This window comes from Heterodontus francisci, chromosome 2, assembly GCF_036365525.1.
Source record: "Heterodontus francisci isolate sHetFra1 chromosome 2, sHetFra1.hap1, whole genome shotgun sequence".
NCBI classification, from domain to species: domain Eukaryota; kingdom Metazoa; phylum Chordata; class Chondrichthyes; order Heterodontiformes; family Heterodontidae; genus Heterodontus; species Heterodontus francisci.
The window spans coordinates 23,866,464-23,883,268 of record NC_090372.1 but is presented as its reverse complement, the minus strand read 5'-3'; the positions used below and the strand labels follow the sequence as shown (position 1 = coordinate 23,883,268).

At 41.9% G+C, this 16,805-nt stretch overlaps 1 protein-coding gene across 2 annotated transcripts in view; it reads right to left on the bottom strand.

The window, feature by feature from the left end:
* Window positions 1-16,805, bottom strand: part of trip13 (thyroid hormone receptor interactor 13) — a 50,079-nt gene that overhangs the window by 23,203 nt on the left and 10,071 nt on the right. For both annotated transcript variants that reach the window (XM_068055645.1, XM_068055644.1), the window contains exons 5-10: window positions 16,296-16,351; window positions 15,543-15,633; window positions 12,195-12,267; window positions 11,258-11,321; window positions 10,626-10,712; window positions 5,550-5,656 (exon numbers count right to left, since the gene is read on the bottom strand). In XM_068055645.1, coding sequence (XP_067911746.1) covers window positions 5,550-5,656; window positions 10,626-10,712; window positions 11,258-11,321; window positions 12,195-12,267; window positions 15,543-15,633; window positions 16,296-16,351 — 478 coding nt within the window. The remainder of the gene's footprint in view (window positions 1-5,549; window positions 5,657-10,625; window positions 10,713-11,257; window positions 11,322-12,194; window positions 12,268-15,542; window positions 15,634-16,295; window positions 16,352-16,805) is intronic.

The following is a 16,805-nucleotide window of genomic DNA, read 5'->3' as shown; positions in this document are numbered from 1 at the left end:
TGTGGATGCTCAGTCACTGAGTATATTCAAGACATATATTGAAAAATTTTTGAAAAATAAGGGAAACATGAGATATGGGGATAGTACAGGGGGGTGTAGCTGAGGTAGAAGATCATAGGATCTTGGAATGGTTACAACACAGAAGCAGGCCATTCGGGCCACCGTGTCCATGCTGGCTCTCTGCAAGAGCAAATCCGCTAGTCCAACTATGCAGCCCTTTCTTTGTAACCCTGAAAATTTATCTTTTGCTGCTTAACCTATTCCCTTGTGAAAGCCACAATTGTATCTGCCTCCACCACACTCTCAGGGAGTGCATTCCAGATCTGAACTATTTGCTGTGTAAAAAAAAAAAATTCCTCATATTGTTTTTGGTTCTTTTACCACTCAACGTACATCAGCGTCCTCTGGTTCTCAATTCTTCCACCAATGGGAACAGTTCCTCTCTATCTACTCCCCTCATGATTTTGAAGAAGTTAGCACTGATGCATTTGAGGAGAGGCTTGGTGCAATGGAATAGAGGGATAGAGAGATCCAGGAGGCCGGGGGGTGCAGGGATAGTGCAGAGGTGCGGGTAGGGTAGGAAGATATAATTAGAGGCGTATGTGGAGTATAAACACAGGCACAGACCAGTTTGGCCTAATGGCCCATTACTGTGCAGTCAATTCTATCCAACATAATTCTGTGTGACGCTTCACATGGGAGGACAGAGCCCGGTTTAGGGAACACTACAGCCAGCCTACTTCAAAATACAGTCACATTTAATGTGGAATCCCAGGTAAATTCATCCAAATCAGATACCAATCTAGTACATTTATACTGGCCAAACTCTATTTAACTAAAGCCTTTACACCGACTTCAGCCTGAGAACAAAGACACTTTAGAATCAGTGAGCAGGTGAAATACATGAACAAAATGCACATGCTCCAAGTGTTTAGCCACAAACTTCCTTTAAAAAAATAAAAATCCTATTCTCTGGATGTAGGCAACACTGGCAAGGCTGCAACTTTATTGCTTATCCCTAGTTGCCCTATGTCAGTGCTGGGCTTCCTTGAGCTGCTGCAGTGCTTCTGATAATGATGATGCTACAATAATTGCTACAATCACTGCTTGCAGCAAATCTTTATTATTGTCACGGACATAGCCTGATTACCTACACTTGGGCAAGTTTAAACTGATATTAAAAAAATCAAATTCTGTACATGCAGAGATAAACTTTCCACACTACATTTCCTTTAATGACCATGATGGTATGTGTTATTATAGAAGAAAAAGGTCATTCAGTAAAGAAATTAGGCCCAACTAACAGTACTTTCACTCACTGATCCCCAAGAGCACATAGATGATGGCCACAAAATTCAGTTGCCTAGCACCCAGATTTCCAACGCTACGGGCTGCACCAGATGCCATTTTGGGTAGGTTGGCAGTGTGGGCACTGGAAACTTGCTGGAAGTAAGCAGAGTTGACAAACTGTGACCAAAGTTAGTGTGTAATGCCAATTTGACTCCAGTAGCGCCATTTTTGACCTCAACGTTCCAACTAACACTCTCTCAACCTCGTACAGCTGAGCATGTGTTCAGCAGCAGGAAGAACACCCTCCCCCCCCCACCCCACCCCACTCACCAGCACGCTTGAAAGGGATCAACCACTTTCAGCTTAGCTGGCTTACTAATTTCTACTGCCATTTGTCAGTTAGAAGTGTTTGGAGTTTTGTACTGTTACTTAAAGTTGGTGAAGTCTACTGAGAGTGGTGAAGACTTTGCTTCTCATTTCAAGTGTTGTGCTCAGACTATTTTCTCCCAGTCATGGGTGCAGTAGTCACCATCCCCCTTGGCCTGCAGCATGACAGGGAGCATGAGCAGAGATGACTCAGAGAAGGACAAGCTGTTTGAAAAGGGAGAAGGCAGGGGAAAAAAAGAAAAGACTTGCATTTATATAGTGCTTTTCACAACCTCAGGATGTTCAAAAGCACAATACAGCCAGTGAAGTATTTTTGAAGTGTAGTCACCTTTGTAACGTAGGAAACAGGCAGCCAATATGTGCACAGCCCCACAAACAGTAATGAAATACTGACCAGATATTCTGTTTTTGTGATGTTTATTAAGGGATAAAAATTGGCCAGGAGAATGCCCTACTCTTCGAAGTATTGCCATGGGATATTTACATCCACTTGAGACAGGAGATGGGGCCTTGGTTTAACGGCTCATCCAAAAGATGGCACCTCCAATAGTGAAGCATTTCCTCAGTACTGTACTGGAGTATCAGCCTAGATTTTTGTACCAGTCCCTGAAGTGGAACTTGAACCCACAATCTTTTGATTCAGAAGCGATAGTGCTACGAAACTGAGCCACAGCAGGAGGGAGGGCTCTCAGCAGAACAGCATGTCCACCCAGTGTCTTCAGGAAGCAATTCTCCGACCCCCAACCTAAGTCAGAAACAGTGTGTGGGCCAAAAGAGTGCGCTATGTGTACTAAGGAGGTGCTCACTAATATATGCCTTGTGCTGCAGGCAGACCTGCAGTCGCACAACAGGGCAAGGACAGCACTGTCAGTGGCTGTAAATATCACTGTGGCCATGAACCTTTTCACATTGGGCTTCTTCCAGCCTGGAGCAGGAGACATCAATATCTCTCAGTTTGTCATGCACTGTTGTATAAGGGGGTGACTGAGGCTCTGTATTCCAAGAGAATTGAATACATTTCATCCTCCCTATCCAGAGAGAAGTAGGCAGATTTAAGAATGTGGCTTCACCAGGATAGCGGGCTTCGCCAGGGTGCCATTGACTGCACAACCTGCGGGGCCTGCAAGTAAACTCAGAGATGTACCTCAACTGCAAAGGGTTCCACTCCCTCAATGTCCAGCTGCTATGCAACCATGCTTAGCACAACCACAATTCCCCATTAAACAAAAGCTCCCCACCTTACCATCCACATTGTTACCAACCATCATCACGTCCTCTTGGCCACAATGCTGAAATTAAAAAGTCACCACAAAACAAACATTCCAATCCAATTTTATCAAACAAACCATCCAATATTCCATACAAAAGTCAACTAATCACTCTTGTGCATTCCCTTACTGCCTTTGCCTCTCCTAGTGCTCCTACAGTGCTAACTCAGTAGCTGCAGAAAGGCTGTTGACTTTGTGGGAGATTACGCAGATGGCCTTGCAGAACGACCTCAAGCAGCCTAGAAAGGCTGGCTCTGGACTGCACCATCTCGCCATGGGCAGTAGTAGAAGGAGGACCCTTCTGTGATCCAGAGAGGACAGCAGGTTCATGCTCCATTGGCACTCTCCCAGGGTAGTGTCTCAGCAATCCTAGTAATCAGTTAGAGGACAGATAGCTGGACTGCTGTGACATCTTGCAAGCTCTATTTGAACAGTGGTATCTGCAACCATGATGGCAGCAGTCTGAGCTTGTGTAGCAGCATGCTGAGCTTCAATGAAAGCAGTCTGAACTTATATGGCAACAAGTTGAACTCGGTTGACTTCAGTCTGAGCTTCCACTACATCACTCAGATGTTGCGTGGCTACTGCTTGTGCTGCAACAGAAGCGGAGACATTGGCCATCAGCCGCTACATTATGGTTAGGTCTTCAAGTGTTCTCGTGGGGTTTGTTAGCCCTTCCACGCTGGAAAAGGCAGGTGTTTGTTTGCCCTTCCACACTGGAAAGGGTAGGCACTAAACTCTGCACAAAGCCCCAAGCAAGGTTGGTACAGGACTCCTCCATGATCCTGGACAATGACTGCAGGTTTTCTGGCAAGCTTGTCAATGCACCAAGTATTTTATTGTACATATTTATCAATCTTTATCTGTACACTACCCCATCAAAGTCCTCATCTGAGTCCTCTGCAGCAGAACTCGTGTGCGACCTCGTCTCGACAAGGTGGCACCTGTGCCACCCTTTCCCCTGCCCTGGCTGTAGGACACTTGTGCCCCATGTCTTGCCATGTCCAGATCCTGCCTCTAAGCTACCACCTATAGTATGTGCAGTGTCAATATCTGAGCTGGTGGCTGCAGGTGTTAGAGCGAGTGACTGTTTCTCTATCACTCTCTTCTTTCCTTTCCATTTCTCGCTCCTGCACTAGCACCTGACCAGATTGCAGTTCTTGGATTTCTGAAAGGAGAAAGGCACAAGGTTAGGGCTGTGGTAAGGGGAATGGGTAGGGTCAGTAAGAGTGCATAGGTTCATGCTTAAATAATCTGCAACTTGTAAATCAGAAGAGACTGTGGATTGAAGGTGAAGTGGAATGTGAGAAGAAGGATATCATTGTCTTCAATGCTTTCAGCCCCACCACTGGCCATGGTCACTTCAATGATGGCAAGCACCGTCTCCTCCAACAGGGTGAAGACATGCAACTATGCCTGCTCTAAGCCAATTAGGTATTGCTGCCTCTGGTTATGTAGCACCCTATCTCTCAAGAGAGAGGATGTGTGTCAGGGAGTGTGGTGCAATGTGCCTGTCATGGTTCAATAGCTGGCAGTGCGTGCAAGTGCGAGATGTGGGTGTGAGGCTTGCAGCAGTGCCCAGCGTGCAAGGGTGAAGTGAAGCTACGAGCGTTAGGTACGAGTTGTGCTCGATAGAGAATGTCGGTACGTGAGTTGGGCGGGGGGTGTTGATGAATGGAGCAGCGTGAGGGGCTACTGGTTCATTTGTAAGGAAATGGCATTTGAAGGTACATTCACTGACCATGACCACCCGTGTGAGATCATTAAATACCATCCTGCACTGTACCCAGGTCCTCAGGGATAGACTGCTTGCATTGACAGAAATGGCTATCTGCTACACTGCCTTCTCAGTGTCTGTCTGGAGGGCTTCCTGTGGGTAGAGGACCTCCCTTCTCCTGTTCACTTCCTGCACCAAGGCCTCCAGTGCTGTGTCAGAGATCCTTGGAGCACACTGTTCTTTCTGCTCAGAGACGGTTTCCCAGCCACTTCCAGCACCTGCTGCAGCCAGAATGCACCTCCTTTTAAGGCATACAGGCTGGTTTTAAGTAGTCCAAGCTAGGTTTAAGTGGTGCTAGCCTCGCATGAACTTGGGACCCCTGCTGAGAGGTGCGTTTATCACTCAGCTGCCTGCTACTAACATTATAATGAGCAAGCAGCACAAAGTTTGTATACAGCTTACATCACTATGATAAGGTGAGGGTTAATCATGCATTATCCAATATTTCCCCCCAATAGGTTTTCACATCTGTGCTATGAACAAAAAGTGCAATAATAAAAGGCTTTTCTTTTCTTTCTACTCCTTTACCTGTTATGCACGCAAAGCAAAACATGGGAATTAATAAGTTTCAGAGGAAGGCTGCAGTCAAGTTGAAAAGCAATGACGACCATTTATGTGGAAAAACACATAACTATTAACACATAAAAGAAAATTAGTTACACAAAACCATTTAATATCAGAATCTGCAAGATTATATAAAAGATTCAGAAGATTAGCCCTGAAAAAACAAAGACTAATCTCAGCTATGCGAAACGTGGCTCATCGACTAGTTAAACTGTCAAAGTACAATGTGTTAAATAGAAACAGATGTAACAGTTAAAGGTTACCTTTTGATCTGGTCTATTTGTGTCAATACAGCATTAACTACTCGAATGGCATCAGATGGCTCTGTGCCAGCCTTTGAAGCATTCCTGGCTGCTGTCAAACTTTCAACCTGTAGTATGAGGGACACAAGTGAATTGTTAACCTTGTTGTTAAAAGCAGGTCATGATCTGCACTACATTTTTAAGTCCAGTGTTCAGGACAATGAGCTTCTCTTTACAAAAATAAAAGTTTGCAAGTCAAATTCCTCCTAATTATGTATATTATTGAACAAGTAATGCTTCTTTTGTCATTTGAAATAAAAACTTGTCACATGAGCTTCTGCATGAATATGTTAGCAGATTAAATTCATTTTAATAATGCATTAATAGGTTCAAAGACTTAGATAGAGGACACCTAAAAATAGTGACACCCCCAAACAAGAAAAAAAAAACAGTGCCATCAATGCAGTTTTTTTTTAGCAAAGAGTCTTAGGGGTCCAGATACATAGATCATTAAGATGTCATGAACAGGTACAAAAATAATCAAAAAGAATAGAATGTTGCTTTTAGATTGTCACACTAAGGGAACAGTGATGAAATATGAAATGAACTGGAGGAATTATAAAAGAAAAAAGTCAACTGTTGAACTGAACTATAAGAAAATGGACACATTTGTGCGAGACAAAATGGAGTAGAGATCAGGTGACTACCCTCCTCCCCCGTACTGTCAATACACACATTTGTATGTTGAAGACAAAATACATTACGTCTAAATTAGCTTTGGGGAAAACACATTGAAATGGAAAACAGCCCATTCTACACTAACAACAGATATCTGCAGGAATGGAGTGAACAAAGATTTTGCTGACCGACTGACTCCGAAGCCAAGGCCAAAATAATGGGCGTGAAGTAACACCTATTTATCAGAATGAACCACATTCAGACACCATCATGTAATAATGGTTCCCATATCCTGGAACATTGTCTGAATCACCGAGAGAGCCCTTACTCAGCTGACCGGCACCCTAAACTGACAAGTTTCTACCTTAAAAGGGATCTGGAGAAAGAGAGAAGAGAACAGCCAGAGAAGGTCTTTTCCAGCCAGAACAGCTGAGACACAGTTCTGGCTATGCAGGAGCCCGGCTGACTACTGCAGCAGAGAAATTGCAAGGTGACTTTGGAACTCCTCCACCTGCAAAAGTGAACCAGGATTTCCACCATCGACTTTGGATTGAGGCTTAACCACAAGGAGCCTGCAACACTTCATTGTTTTCAAGACAAAGAACTTACAGGCCTTCCCAATTAAAAAGATTTCCTCCTATAAAGCTTCTAAAGGTTTTATTGAAACAAACTCTTTTACCACAATTGGACTCTAACTGCATGCTACCACTCTACTCTCACTATCTTTTCGCGTGGGCATGTGTGTGAATGCGTGAGTTGGTGAGGTCATGAACATTTTTCGGTTATTGTGCAAAATAATTTTTTTTTAACCTACCAGGAAACCTGTCATCATTTGTCTATTTATTTAACCCTTAAAACACTCAGAAACTAAAACATTATTTTTAAAACACAACCTGCAGTCAGTTGAGAGGTGAAAAGTAGAATTCACCCACACCACCTCACACCTGTCCGTAACAATATCTACAGGGTGATATAAGTCATGCTTTAGCTGTACAAAGCCTTGGTTAGACTATGAACAGTTCTGACCACTACTCCTTAGAAAGGATAGATTAGCCTTGGAGGGAGTGTGGCGTAGATTTACCAGAATACTTGGACTTCAAGGGTTAAATTACAAAGAGCGATTATACAAACTAGGGTTGTATTCCCTGGAATTTAGAAGGTTAAAGGGTGATTTGATTAAAGTTTACAAGATATTAAGGGGAACAGATAGAGTAGATAGAAACTATTTCCACTGGTTGGGGAGGGTCTAGGACTAGGAGACATAATCTAAAGAAACGCCAGACCTTTCAGGAGTGAAATGAGGCAACACTTCTACACACAAAGGTTGGTAGACGTTTGGACCTCTCCCACAAACGGCAATTGATACTCGATCAATTGTTGAATTTAAAACTGAGATCAACAGATTTTTGTTAACCAAATGTATTTAGGAATATGGGGTTAGGTCGCAGATCAGCCACATCTCGAAAGACGGAACAAGCTTGAGGGGCTAAATGGCCTGCTCCTGTTCTTATGTTCTTGAAGTAACATATGAGCAAACCAACCAACAGTAATCTGATTACCCTTTCATGTCCCTTCACAGACTCCTAGGGTATAATTTTAACTCTGTGAAAGTGGGCGAGTTCTGAATGGGTTAAAAATCAAGCCATTAAGGTCTGGGGATTCCAGTTTGAACATTTATGACCTAGAATGTTGGATACCCAAGATTAATTAGGCGGCGCAGTGGCTAGCACCGCAGCCTCACAGCTCCAGCGACCCGGGTTCAGTTCCGGGTACTGCCTGTGTGGAGTTTGCAAGTTCTCCCTGTGTCTGCGTGGGTTTCCTCCGGGTGCTCCGGTTTCCTCCCACATGCCAAAGACTTGCAGGTTGATAGGTAAATTGGCCATTAGAAATTGCCCCTAGTTGTAGGTCGGTGGTAGGGAAAATATAGGGACAGGTGGGGATGTGGTAGGAATATGGGATTAGTGTAGGATTAGTATAAGTGGGTGGTTGATGGTCGGCACAGACTCGGTGGGCCGAAGGGCCTGTTTCAGTGCTGTAACTCTAAAATAAAAAAAAAATTCAAAGGACTTGCTCTAGTTTGTACTGTTGCAGGTGATGCCAATCAGCAAAAGCCAAGGATTATCAACATGAGCACATGAAAATGGGAAGCAAAAATGGCAATCAGTACTTATTGTTTATCAGATGGTGACGTCTTGGGAATCATCTTCCCTAATCACTGGTAATCTTAACTCCCAGGGAAAACAAAATAAAAACAAGAAAAACTCTCTCCCCAACTCTATAAGGCAATGAAGCAAGCTTTAGCTCATGGTTATGGCACATCACTAGATTGACTTAAAAAACTAGCTCCTCCCCCAACCCCCAGTATGTCCAAATTTCCTTCGAAGCAGGTGATTGTGCACAGAAACATTACAACAGGAATAGGCCATTCAGCTCTTTGAGCCTATTCCACCATTCTATTAGACCATGACTAATCTGTACCTCAAATCTATTTCTATTCTTTGATCCTGCCCTAGATGTCAGGCTTCCAACTGTACTTTATCTCAAAGTCTCACAAGGTGGCAGCCATGGCTCAGTTGGTAGCACTCTCACCTGAGTCAGAAGATTGTGGGTACAGGTCCCAGGATTTGACCATAAAAAAAAACTAGCCTGACACTCCAATGTAGCACTGAGGAGTGCTGGACTGTTGGAGGTGCAGTCTTTCAAATGAGACGTTAAACTGAGGCTTCATCTGCCCTCTCAGATGGGCATAAAAGATCCCTTGACACCATTTCAAGAGCAGCAAGGGAGTCACAATCACAAAAAACAATTGTCTGGTCTTTACTGCATTGTTGTTTGAGGGAACTGTGCACAAATTGGCTGGCATGTTTACTACATTGCAACAGTGACTATATTTCAAAAGTACTCCATTGGTTGTAAAGCACTCTGAGGCGTTTTGCAATCATGGAAGGCACTATGTAAATGCAAGTCTTACTTTAATATAACTTATATCTGCCATATTAACTTGTATTAAATCCTATCTGCCAAAAATAGATCCAACGTTTTGAAAGTTTTACCTCCCTCTTTTACACTGTCTCCTGGAGTAGGCTATTATATGCACCACCCATTACACTGAAGTTATACCTCAGCCGTGTCTACATCTTTTTTTGCCTAAACTTGAACCCCTGGCCCCTGTCCTTGAACTTGTGCTGATACTGAACACTGCTTTGGGATCCAGTTTCCTTTAGGATCTTAAATATTTTAATGTAGTCACCTCTAAGCCAGCTTTTATTTCTGTATACATCCCCAATTTCTACAACACAGAAGGCCAGTCCCATTTATTTACCCTATTTTGTGCTTCCTCACTCTCTCAGGATCGCACCATGGTACAGTGCCTGGTACTGATGCACAATAGGCAAAGCAGTGACCGCTAGGGTTAAACTCCTGGCCTGAAGTAACTGCAGGGTATTCTTTTTATGCATAATGTAAACATAAGGACTTCACCCCCCACCCCGTCAAGGTTATGTTTCAACAGTAGAGCTTTGTCCACAAAGAGATTAATGGTGCCCAATTTGCAGACTACTGCACTTCTGGTTGCACAAGTGGATTTAGCATTTTTATAGATGAATTGTAGCCATTAACTCATTGATGACAGTTGATTGCACTCTCACACTTACTGAGGTAGTCATGAGTTCAAGCCCCACCATAGACTGGGAACAAAATCTAGGCCGATACTGCAATGCAGTACAAAGGTACTATCTTTTGGATAAGACAATAAAGTGAAGCCTCCCTTGCCTGTATAGATCTTATGGCACTATTCGAAGAAGAGCAGGGAAGTTCTCCATGTTCATCTCTCGAACCAACACCACCAAAAAGAGACTAGCTGGCCAGTTATTTCATTGCTGTTTACAGGATCTTGCTGTGCACAAACTGACTGCTGTGCTTGCTTTCATAACTGTAACTGCACTTCAAAAGCATTTCATTGATGCAAAGTTTTTAAGATGTTCTGAAGATTCTACATAAATGTGAGTTCTTTTTTCTTATCCAACTAATAATACAATGTGCTAAAATAAATTTTAAGCTAATGCAGGTAATAAAAGATGGAATTTAGAAACAAGCTTCTCTACCAATTTTCTGCCACTTAGCATAACAGTACAAAGGAGTCCAGTGACATCTAGTGGCAGATTATTTGTTATGGCAGATAACCATGTTTGAGCTGAATTTCGATAAACAGATGTTACATAAATCACAGATTTTACAGTATAGAAAAAGTCCATTCTGGTCTGTCAGTGTTTATGATCCACACGAGCTTCCTCTCACCTACTTCATCTCATAATTCTCAAAACAAAATAATTTGGAAAGCATCACCTGAACTGATTTAAACTGGTTTCAGTAGTGCTGATTTCAGATGTTCTTTAGGACACAGTGCATCCATCATCTTACCTCATCAATTAAAACGAATACAAGGGATTCAGAGTCCATAATTAAGTCCCGAATGGTTTGAAACATCTTTGTAACAAGTTTTCCACTCTGTTTAATAAAAAAATCAAATGTTTGCAAAATTTAATTTAGTGGTGACACAAAATGTAACATTTTTATACCTTTTTCCATTTCTACTACACAAATTGGTAATCATGGTAAATGCATTTCTACCAATCTCATCTGTTCACAAGTCTTGTAAGACTGACCTTGCGTTCAGTTATTACTAAAAACTGAAGTGGTTTAATAACACACTTCTGAGATAAGTAAGACTGGTTGTCCAAGTTTACTTAGAATTAATTCTTATAGAACACAATGTATATGTTGACCTATCCAAAGTATATTGAAGAAAACTTAAACATCAATATAATTCTAAAATTCATTACGTAGGCACAATTAGTTTAGAAAATGATAATTAATATTAAATAATCAGCTTTTTGTGCTCAAGATCAACAGCATTTAACAATATGATTTAATGAAAAGTTATTTTGCAAAAGAGAGATTCCAGCTCGAAAAGGTAAAGCTTTAATGATGACAAAATTATTTTGTCACGAGAAACTAATCTGAATAATGTGAAAATGTATGGGGCAACTCACCTCAGAAAACCATTTAGAGAAAAGACTGTGGCTGTTGATTTCTATTAATTGTCCATACCGGTACCTAAAAAACACATCCAGTTGCACTAACAATCTTTTGAAGACTTTTTAAAATGAAATTTATGTTCATTGGTAATCTAATCCTGACAGCAATTAACAAACACTAAACGCTTTTATAAAAATACGGAGAAGTGAGCCGAAAGCGTTTTTTTTCTGATTGTGACTATTTTGTGTGGTTCCAGCAACAAAGTAATTCCACCTTCAGACATAAAAGTGAGACAATAAAAAGACTGACCCTAGGTTGTACACAAAGATTGGATGTCATGAGAATGCAGAGGTTAAAGCATGATAAAAGCTATAATCACTAAACACACCCACTTAAGAACGCACATGTTCTTAAGTCACCACTGCCATGATCCCATCTAAGGTGCCGGCAGCTTTAATGTGAGGTACACAGCTGAATAATGGTGTTGCTACACTGCAAGTATTTGAGGCCAAACATATACTGGAATCTAAATTTCCCAAGTCTAAATTATGAGACCCACCAAAAACAATAGTTACTTTGTGTTGCATGTGAAATATCATGTCATAAATACTTTAGTAATCACAAGAACACAATTATCACCCCATCTGGCTGGGATGGATTCAAACCCAGGTCCCAAAGGTGAAAGGTTAGAACTTGTATACTAAAACACTATCACGCAGACCCTGGATTGGGGAAATTATTGAAATAGAAATGCTAAAGGTTCCACAGTATTATACATCTATTGTGCAATATTGTGTGTGCCAATTCTTCCTTTCCCTTCCTCCTCCATAATACACATGAAAATAGCCATCAATTGTCAATAAAATACCAGTCTTGAGCAATTAATAATGCAGAATACTACAAACTTCCCTAAAATTGCTTAATTCAATGTAATGTTTTTGTGGAGCTCACCGGTGAGAAAATCGAATGGTAAGTTTTTGAGCCAGTGCTTTACATAAAGATGTTTTACCAGTTCCTGGAGGACCTACGATAAGAGAAAACATAGTTATGTTGTTTGATGTAGTTATGATTTGGAACACACTGCCTGAAAGGGTGGTGGAAGCAGATTTGATAGTAACTTCAAAAAAGGAGTTGGATATATACTTAAAAATAAATAAAAGTGCAGGACTATGGGGAGTAGGCAGGGAAGTGAGACCTTTTGGATAGCTGGCAAAGAGCTGGCACAGACACAATGGGTCAAATGGCCTCGTGGTGTAGGATTCTATTTTGGGCAATTGGGCCAACACAAGCACTCACAGAAGACCTTCCATCCTGCTAAAGGAGCCATTCTTCACGCCAGCGTATACATAGCCTTTGAAAAGTCCGTTAGCTATGGCATCACAACAAAGCACAAGCTTTTCTTCACGCAATTTCCATACATATGCACTTCACAGTGGGAGATGCCTGGCAGCAATCAGGAGCAGGAATTCGGCCCAATCTTCAGCTTTCCTCATCAGAGGATGCTGAAGCTTTTTTTTCCGACACACTATGCCCAGATCCCGGGGACTACTTGCAAAGAGCACATTTAAATAGCTTACTCCATTGTTTGCTCTTCGCCTTCGAAAGGCAGACCTCCTCTATTATTCAAAGCCCTTACTATCCAGCTTGAAGAGTCACCTGCCATATAAATCATGTGACCCTCAGACTGTAACCAAGCTGATAGCTCCAGCAGGTACTTTGCTTAGATACTAAAGATACAGTACTGTATAGACACTCCAAGTATCACAATGACTTTGCATCTTGCAAAATTTTGCAATACTTTTCAAAAACAATTACTTAAGAGATTATTGTTCTGTCCATTTGGAATGCTACTTATATACAAGATTTAGAGAGGTAAGTATAGGGTAAGTAACGTACAAGAAAGAACATTGCTCTACCAACTATTCATTTTTCTTGATGTATGTGACATTGTAATCCTGAGTCATTCTCAGCTATCTAACTTACTGTACAAATTACATTTCCCTCCAATTTCTCCCCTCCTGTCTTTTATCATTGACTCCTGCCAATTGGACATTCTTCACGTGTGACAGAATGCCTGCATGCTATTCCAGTGCACAGAGCATCACAATACTTTCTCCAGATATCTAACTACACACATTTCCCAAGAGAAGTCACTGAAAAAGGCACAGGTTTGAGAACCTGGCTGATCTTTCTCCTTGCTAACCCAGAGGGCCCATTGGAAAATAGGATGATAGGTACAGGAATAAGCCATTCAGCCCCTCAAGCCTATTCCACCATTCAATTGGACCATGAATGATCTATATTTGATGAAATATTTCTCCAAACACTGGATATGCATCAAATTAAACTTGGTAGTGTGCATTACAATTTGTACTCATGCTTACTTCAACAATTATTGCTGTAGCATTATGTAATAGCGCAAAGCCCCATCACTTTAACCATGAATTGCACTTTGTTATTCATTGACCCGTCAATAAACGGGTTTATTTTTTAAAAATTCATTCATGGGATTTGGGCGTCGCTGGCCAGGCCAGCATTATTTATATATTTAGAGATACAGCACTGAAACAGGCCCTTCGGCCCACCGAGTCTGTGCCGACCATCAACCACCCATTTATACTAATCCTACACTAATCCCATATTCCTACCACATCCCCACCAGTCCCTATATTCCCCTACCACCTACCTATACTCGGGGCAATTTATAATGGCCAATTTACCTATCAACCTGCAAGTCTTTTGGTGGTGGGAGGAAACCGGAGTACCCGGCGAAAACCCACGCAGACACAGGGAGAACTTGCAAACTCCACACAGGCAGTACCCAGAATTGAACCCGGGTCACTGGAGCTGTGAGGCTGCGGTGCTAACCACTGCGCCGCCCCTAATTGCCCTTGAGAAGGTGGTGGTGAGCTGCCTTCTTGAACCGCTGCAGTCCATTTGGGGTAGGTACACCCACAGTGCTGTTGGGAAGGGAGTTCCAGGATTTTGACCCAGCGACAGTGAAGGAACGGCGATATAGTTCCAAGTCAGGATGGTGTGTGACTTGGAGGGGAACTTGCAGGTGGTGGTGTTCCCATGAGTCTGCAGCCCTTATTCCTCGGATTGGTAGAGGTCGTGGGATTGGAAGGTGCTGTCTAAGGAGCCTTGGTGCATTGCTGCAGTGCATCTTGTAGATGGTACACACTGCTGCCACTGTGCGTCAGTAGTGGAGGGAGTGAATGTTTGTAGATGGGGTGCCAATCAAGCAGGCTGCTTTGTCCTGGATGGTGTCGAGCTTCTTGAGTGTTGTTGGAGCTGCACCCATCCAGGCAGGTGGAGAGTATTCCATCACGCTCCTGACTTGTGCCTTGTAGATGGTGGACAGGCTTTGGGGAGTCAGGAGGTGAATTACTTGCCTCAGGATTCCTAGCCTCTGACCTGTTCTTGTAGCCACGGCTACTCAAGTTCAGTTTCTGGTCAATGGTAGCCCCTAGGATGTTGATAGTGGGGGATTCAGCAATGGTAATGCCGTTGAATGTCAATGGGAGATGGTTAGATTCTCTCTTATTGGAGATGATCATTGCCCGCCACTTGTGTGGCGCGAATGTTACTTGCCACTTATCAGCCCAAGCCTGGATATTGTCTAGGTCTTGCTGCATTCCTACACGGACTGCTTCAGTATCTAGGAGTCACGAATGGTGCTGAACATTATGCAATCATCAGCGAACATCCCCACTTCTGACCTTATGATTGAAGGAAGGTCATTGATGAAGCAGCTGAAGATGGTTGGGCCTAGGACCCTACCCTGAGGAACTCCTGCAGTGATGTCCTGGAGCTCAGATGATTGACCTCCAACAACCACAACCATCTTCCTTTGCGCTAGGTATGACTCCAGCCAGTGGAGGGTTTTCCCCCGATTCCCATTGACCTCAGTTTTGCTCGGGCTCCTTGATGCCATACTCGGTCAAATGCTGCCTTGATGTCAAGGCAGTCACTCTCACCTCACCCCTTGAGTTCAGCTCTTTTGTCCATGTTTGAACCAAGGCTGTAATGAGGTCAGGAGCTGTTTATGATGTTTGGTCACCTGACATGACTACAGGAGGTGCCCGCATGGAGTCTTGAAGATACCAAGCTTGGGCAGGACCCACTTCCCAAATGGATAAGAAGATTTGGAAGGATTCGAGACCTATAATAGTGAATGCCTAGGGCTGGTCCCCATATGCACAGCAGGTACCATTAACAGGATATAAAACAAGGGGAATGGACTGGAACAGTGCAAAAACACAAAAAATAATTGATTGTAAAAGGGTCAAAACTGACCATGGAGTAACACCACTCGATTCCAGGTAATCAGATTGCTATCAACATTTCTGTCAGAAAACAGCAAGGTGGTTGAGACGTAGTCAAGTAACTGTAAGAAATAAAGTTAATACAGCTTATCACTTACTGAAAAAACAAAATAAGTTTTTTTCTAAATATATCAACAAAGTGTAGCAATAATAGGATCTATATATATATATATATATAAAATACATGATAATAGCAGATCCTCAAAAACAATGTTTCAATCTGCCAATCTGAATATAGCCTGAGGGTACTTGCTTCTGTTTGAGTGAAACCTTAAAGCACTGATAGCAGCTGGTTAGTACACAAAAAAAAAGGAAAATATAAAAGAAAGTTATGACACCAATTTCTCTCAATGCATTTGACAGTGTGCAATGTAAATGCAAATCTTTCTACAATTTCAATACTGCTTTAGAAACTTTATTTAAAACCGCATTGGTACCACTACTGGGAAAACAGAATATATTGCAAGGGAGCATTCTGTGATGCCAATGAAGAATCCAAGATATTTTTAAAGAAGCTGTGGTACATTGATACAGACATGAAGAGCTGATTTTGAAAAAAGATAATGAGGTAACAGGTCCATATTAAACGAAACTATTTCCAGTTATGCCAACAAATCTTGAAAGGTTAAATATTCCTTAACACAAATATTATAAAAGCCATAAGCACTTTAAGCAGTTTTTTCATAACAGCCAGGGTATTACTACAACATTTGAAAGCACTTACTTGTGATTTAACCTCACAATCATATACCAAGCTCTCCCAGAGACCATGGAATTCACCTACAGAGAGGGAATTAAAAACTTTACTTAGTGAAGAACGTAAAGTGCATTACATTTCAAGTATGCTGAGAATTTTAGCTCACAAGAGCTCAAGACCTGCTGTTCTTTTTCTAGAAGAATTCCTAATAAAAAATACAGTTTACATATTCTTAAGGACAATAAGTAGCCAAACTACTATTCTACTGACTACGATTTTTATAACAAACTATACAAATTCACATTGGCCACACACATGATGCAATATAGATCTGCTAACAACAAGACCTGTCAACATAACATTGTACCAATAGATGCTAAAATGATTTGTAAATTCAGTACTGTACATTATCCAATTGAGAAAGAGGATACAGTAGATATTTTACAAAATTGATTGTGAAGGTTTTTTGATGGTGGCAAAACAGTCTTTAACCTATAGAGCACTAAAGGAAAGTTCAAACATATATTGAAGTCCTTA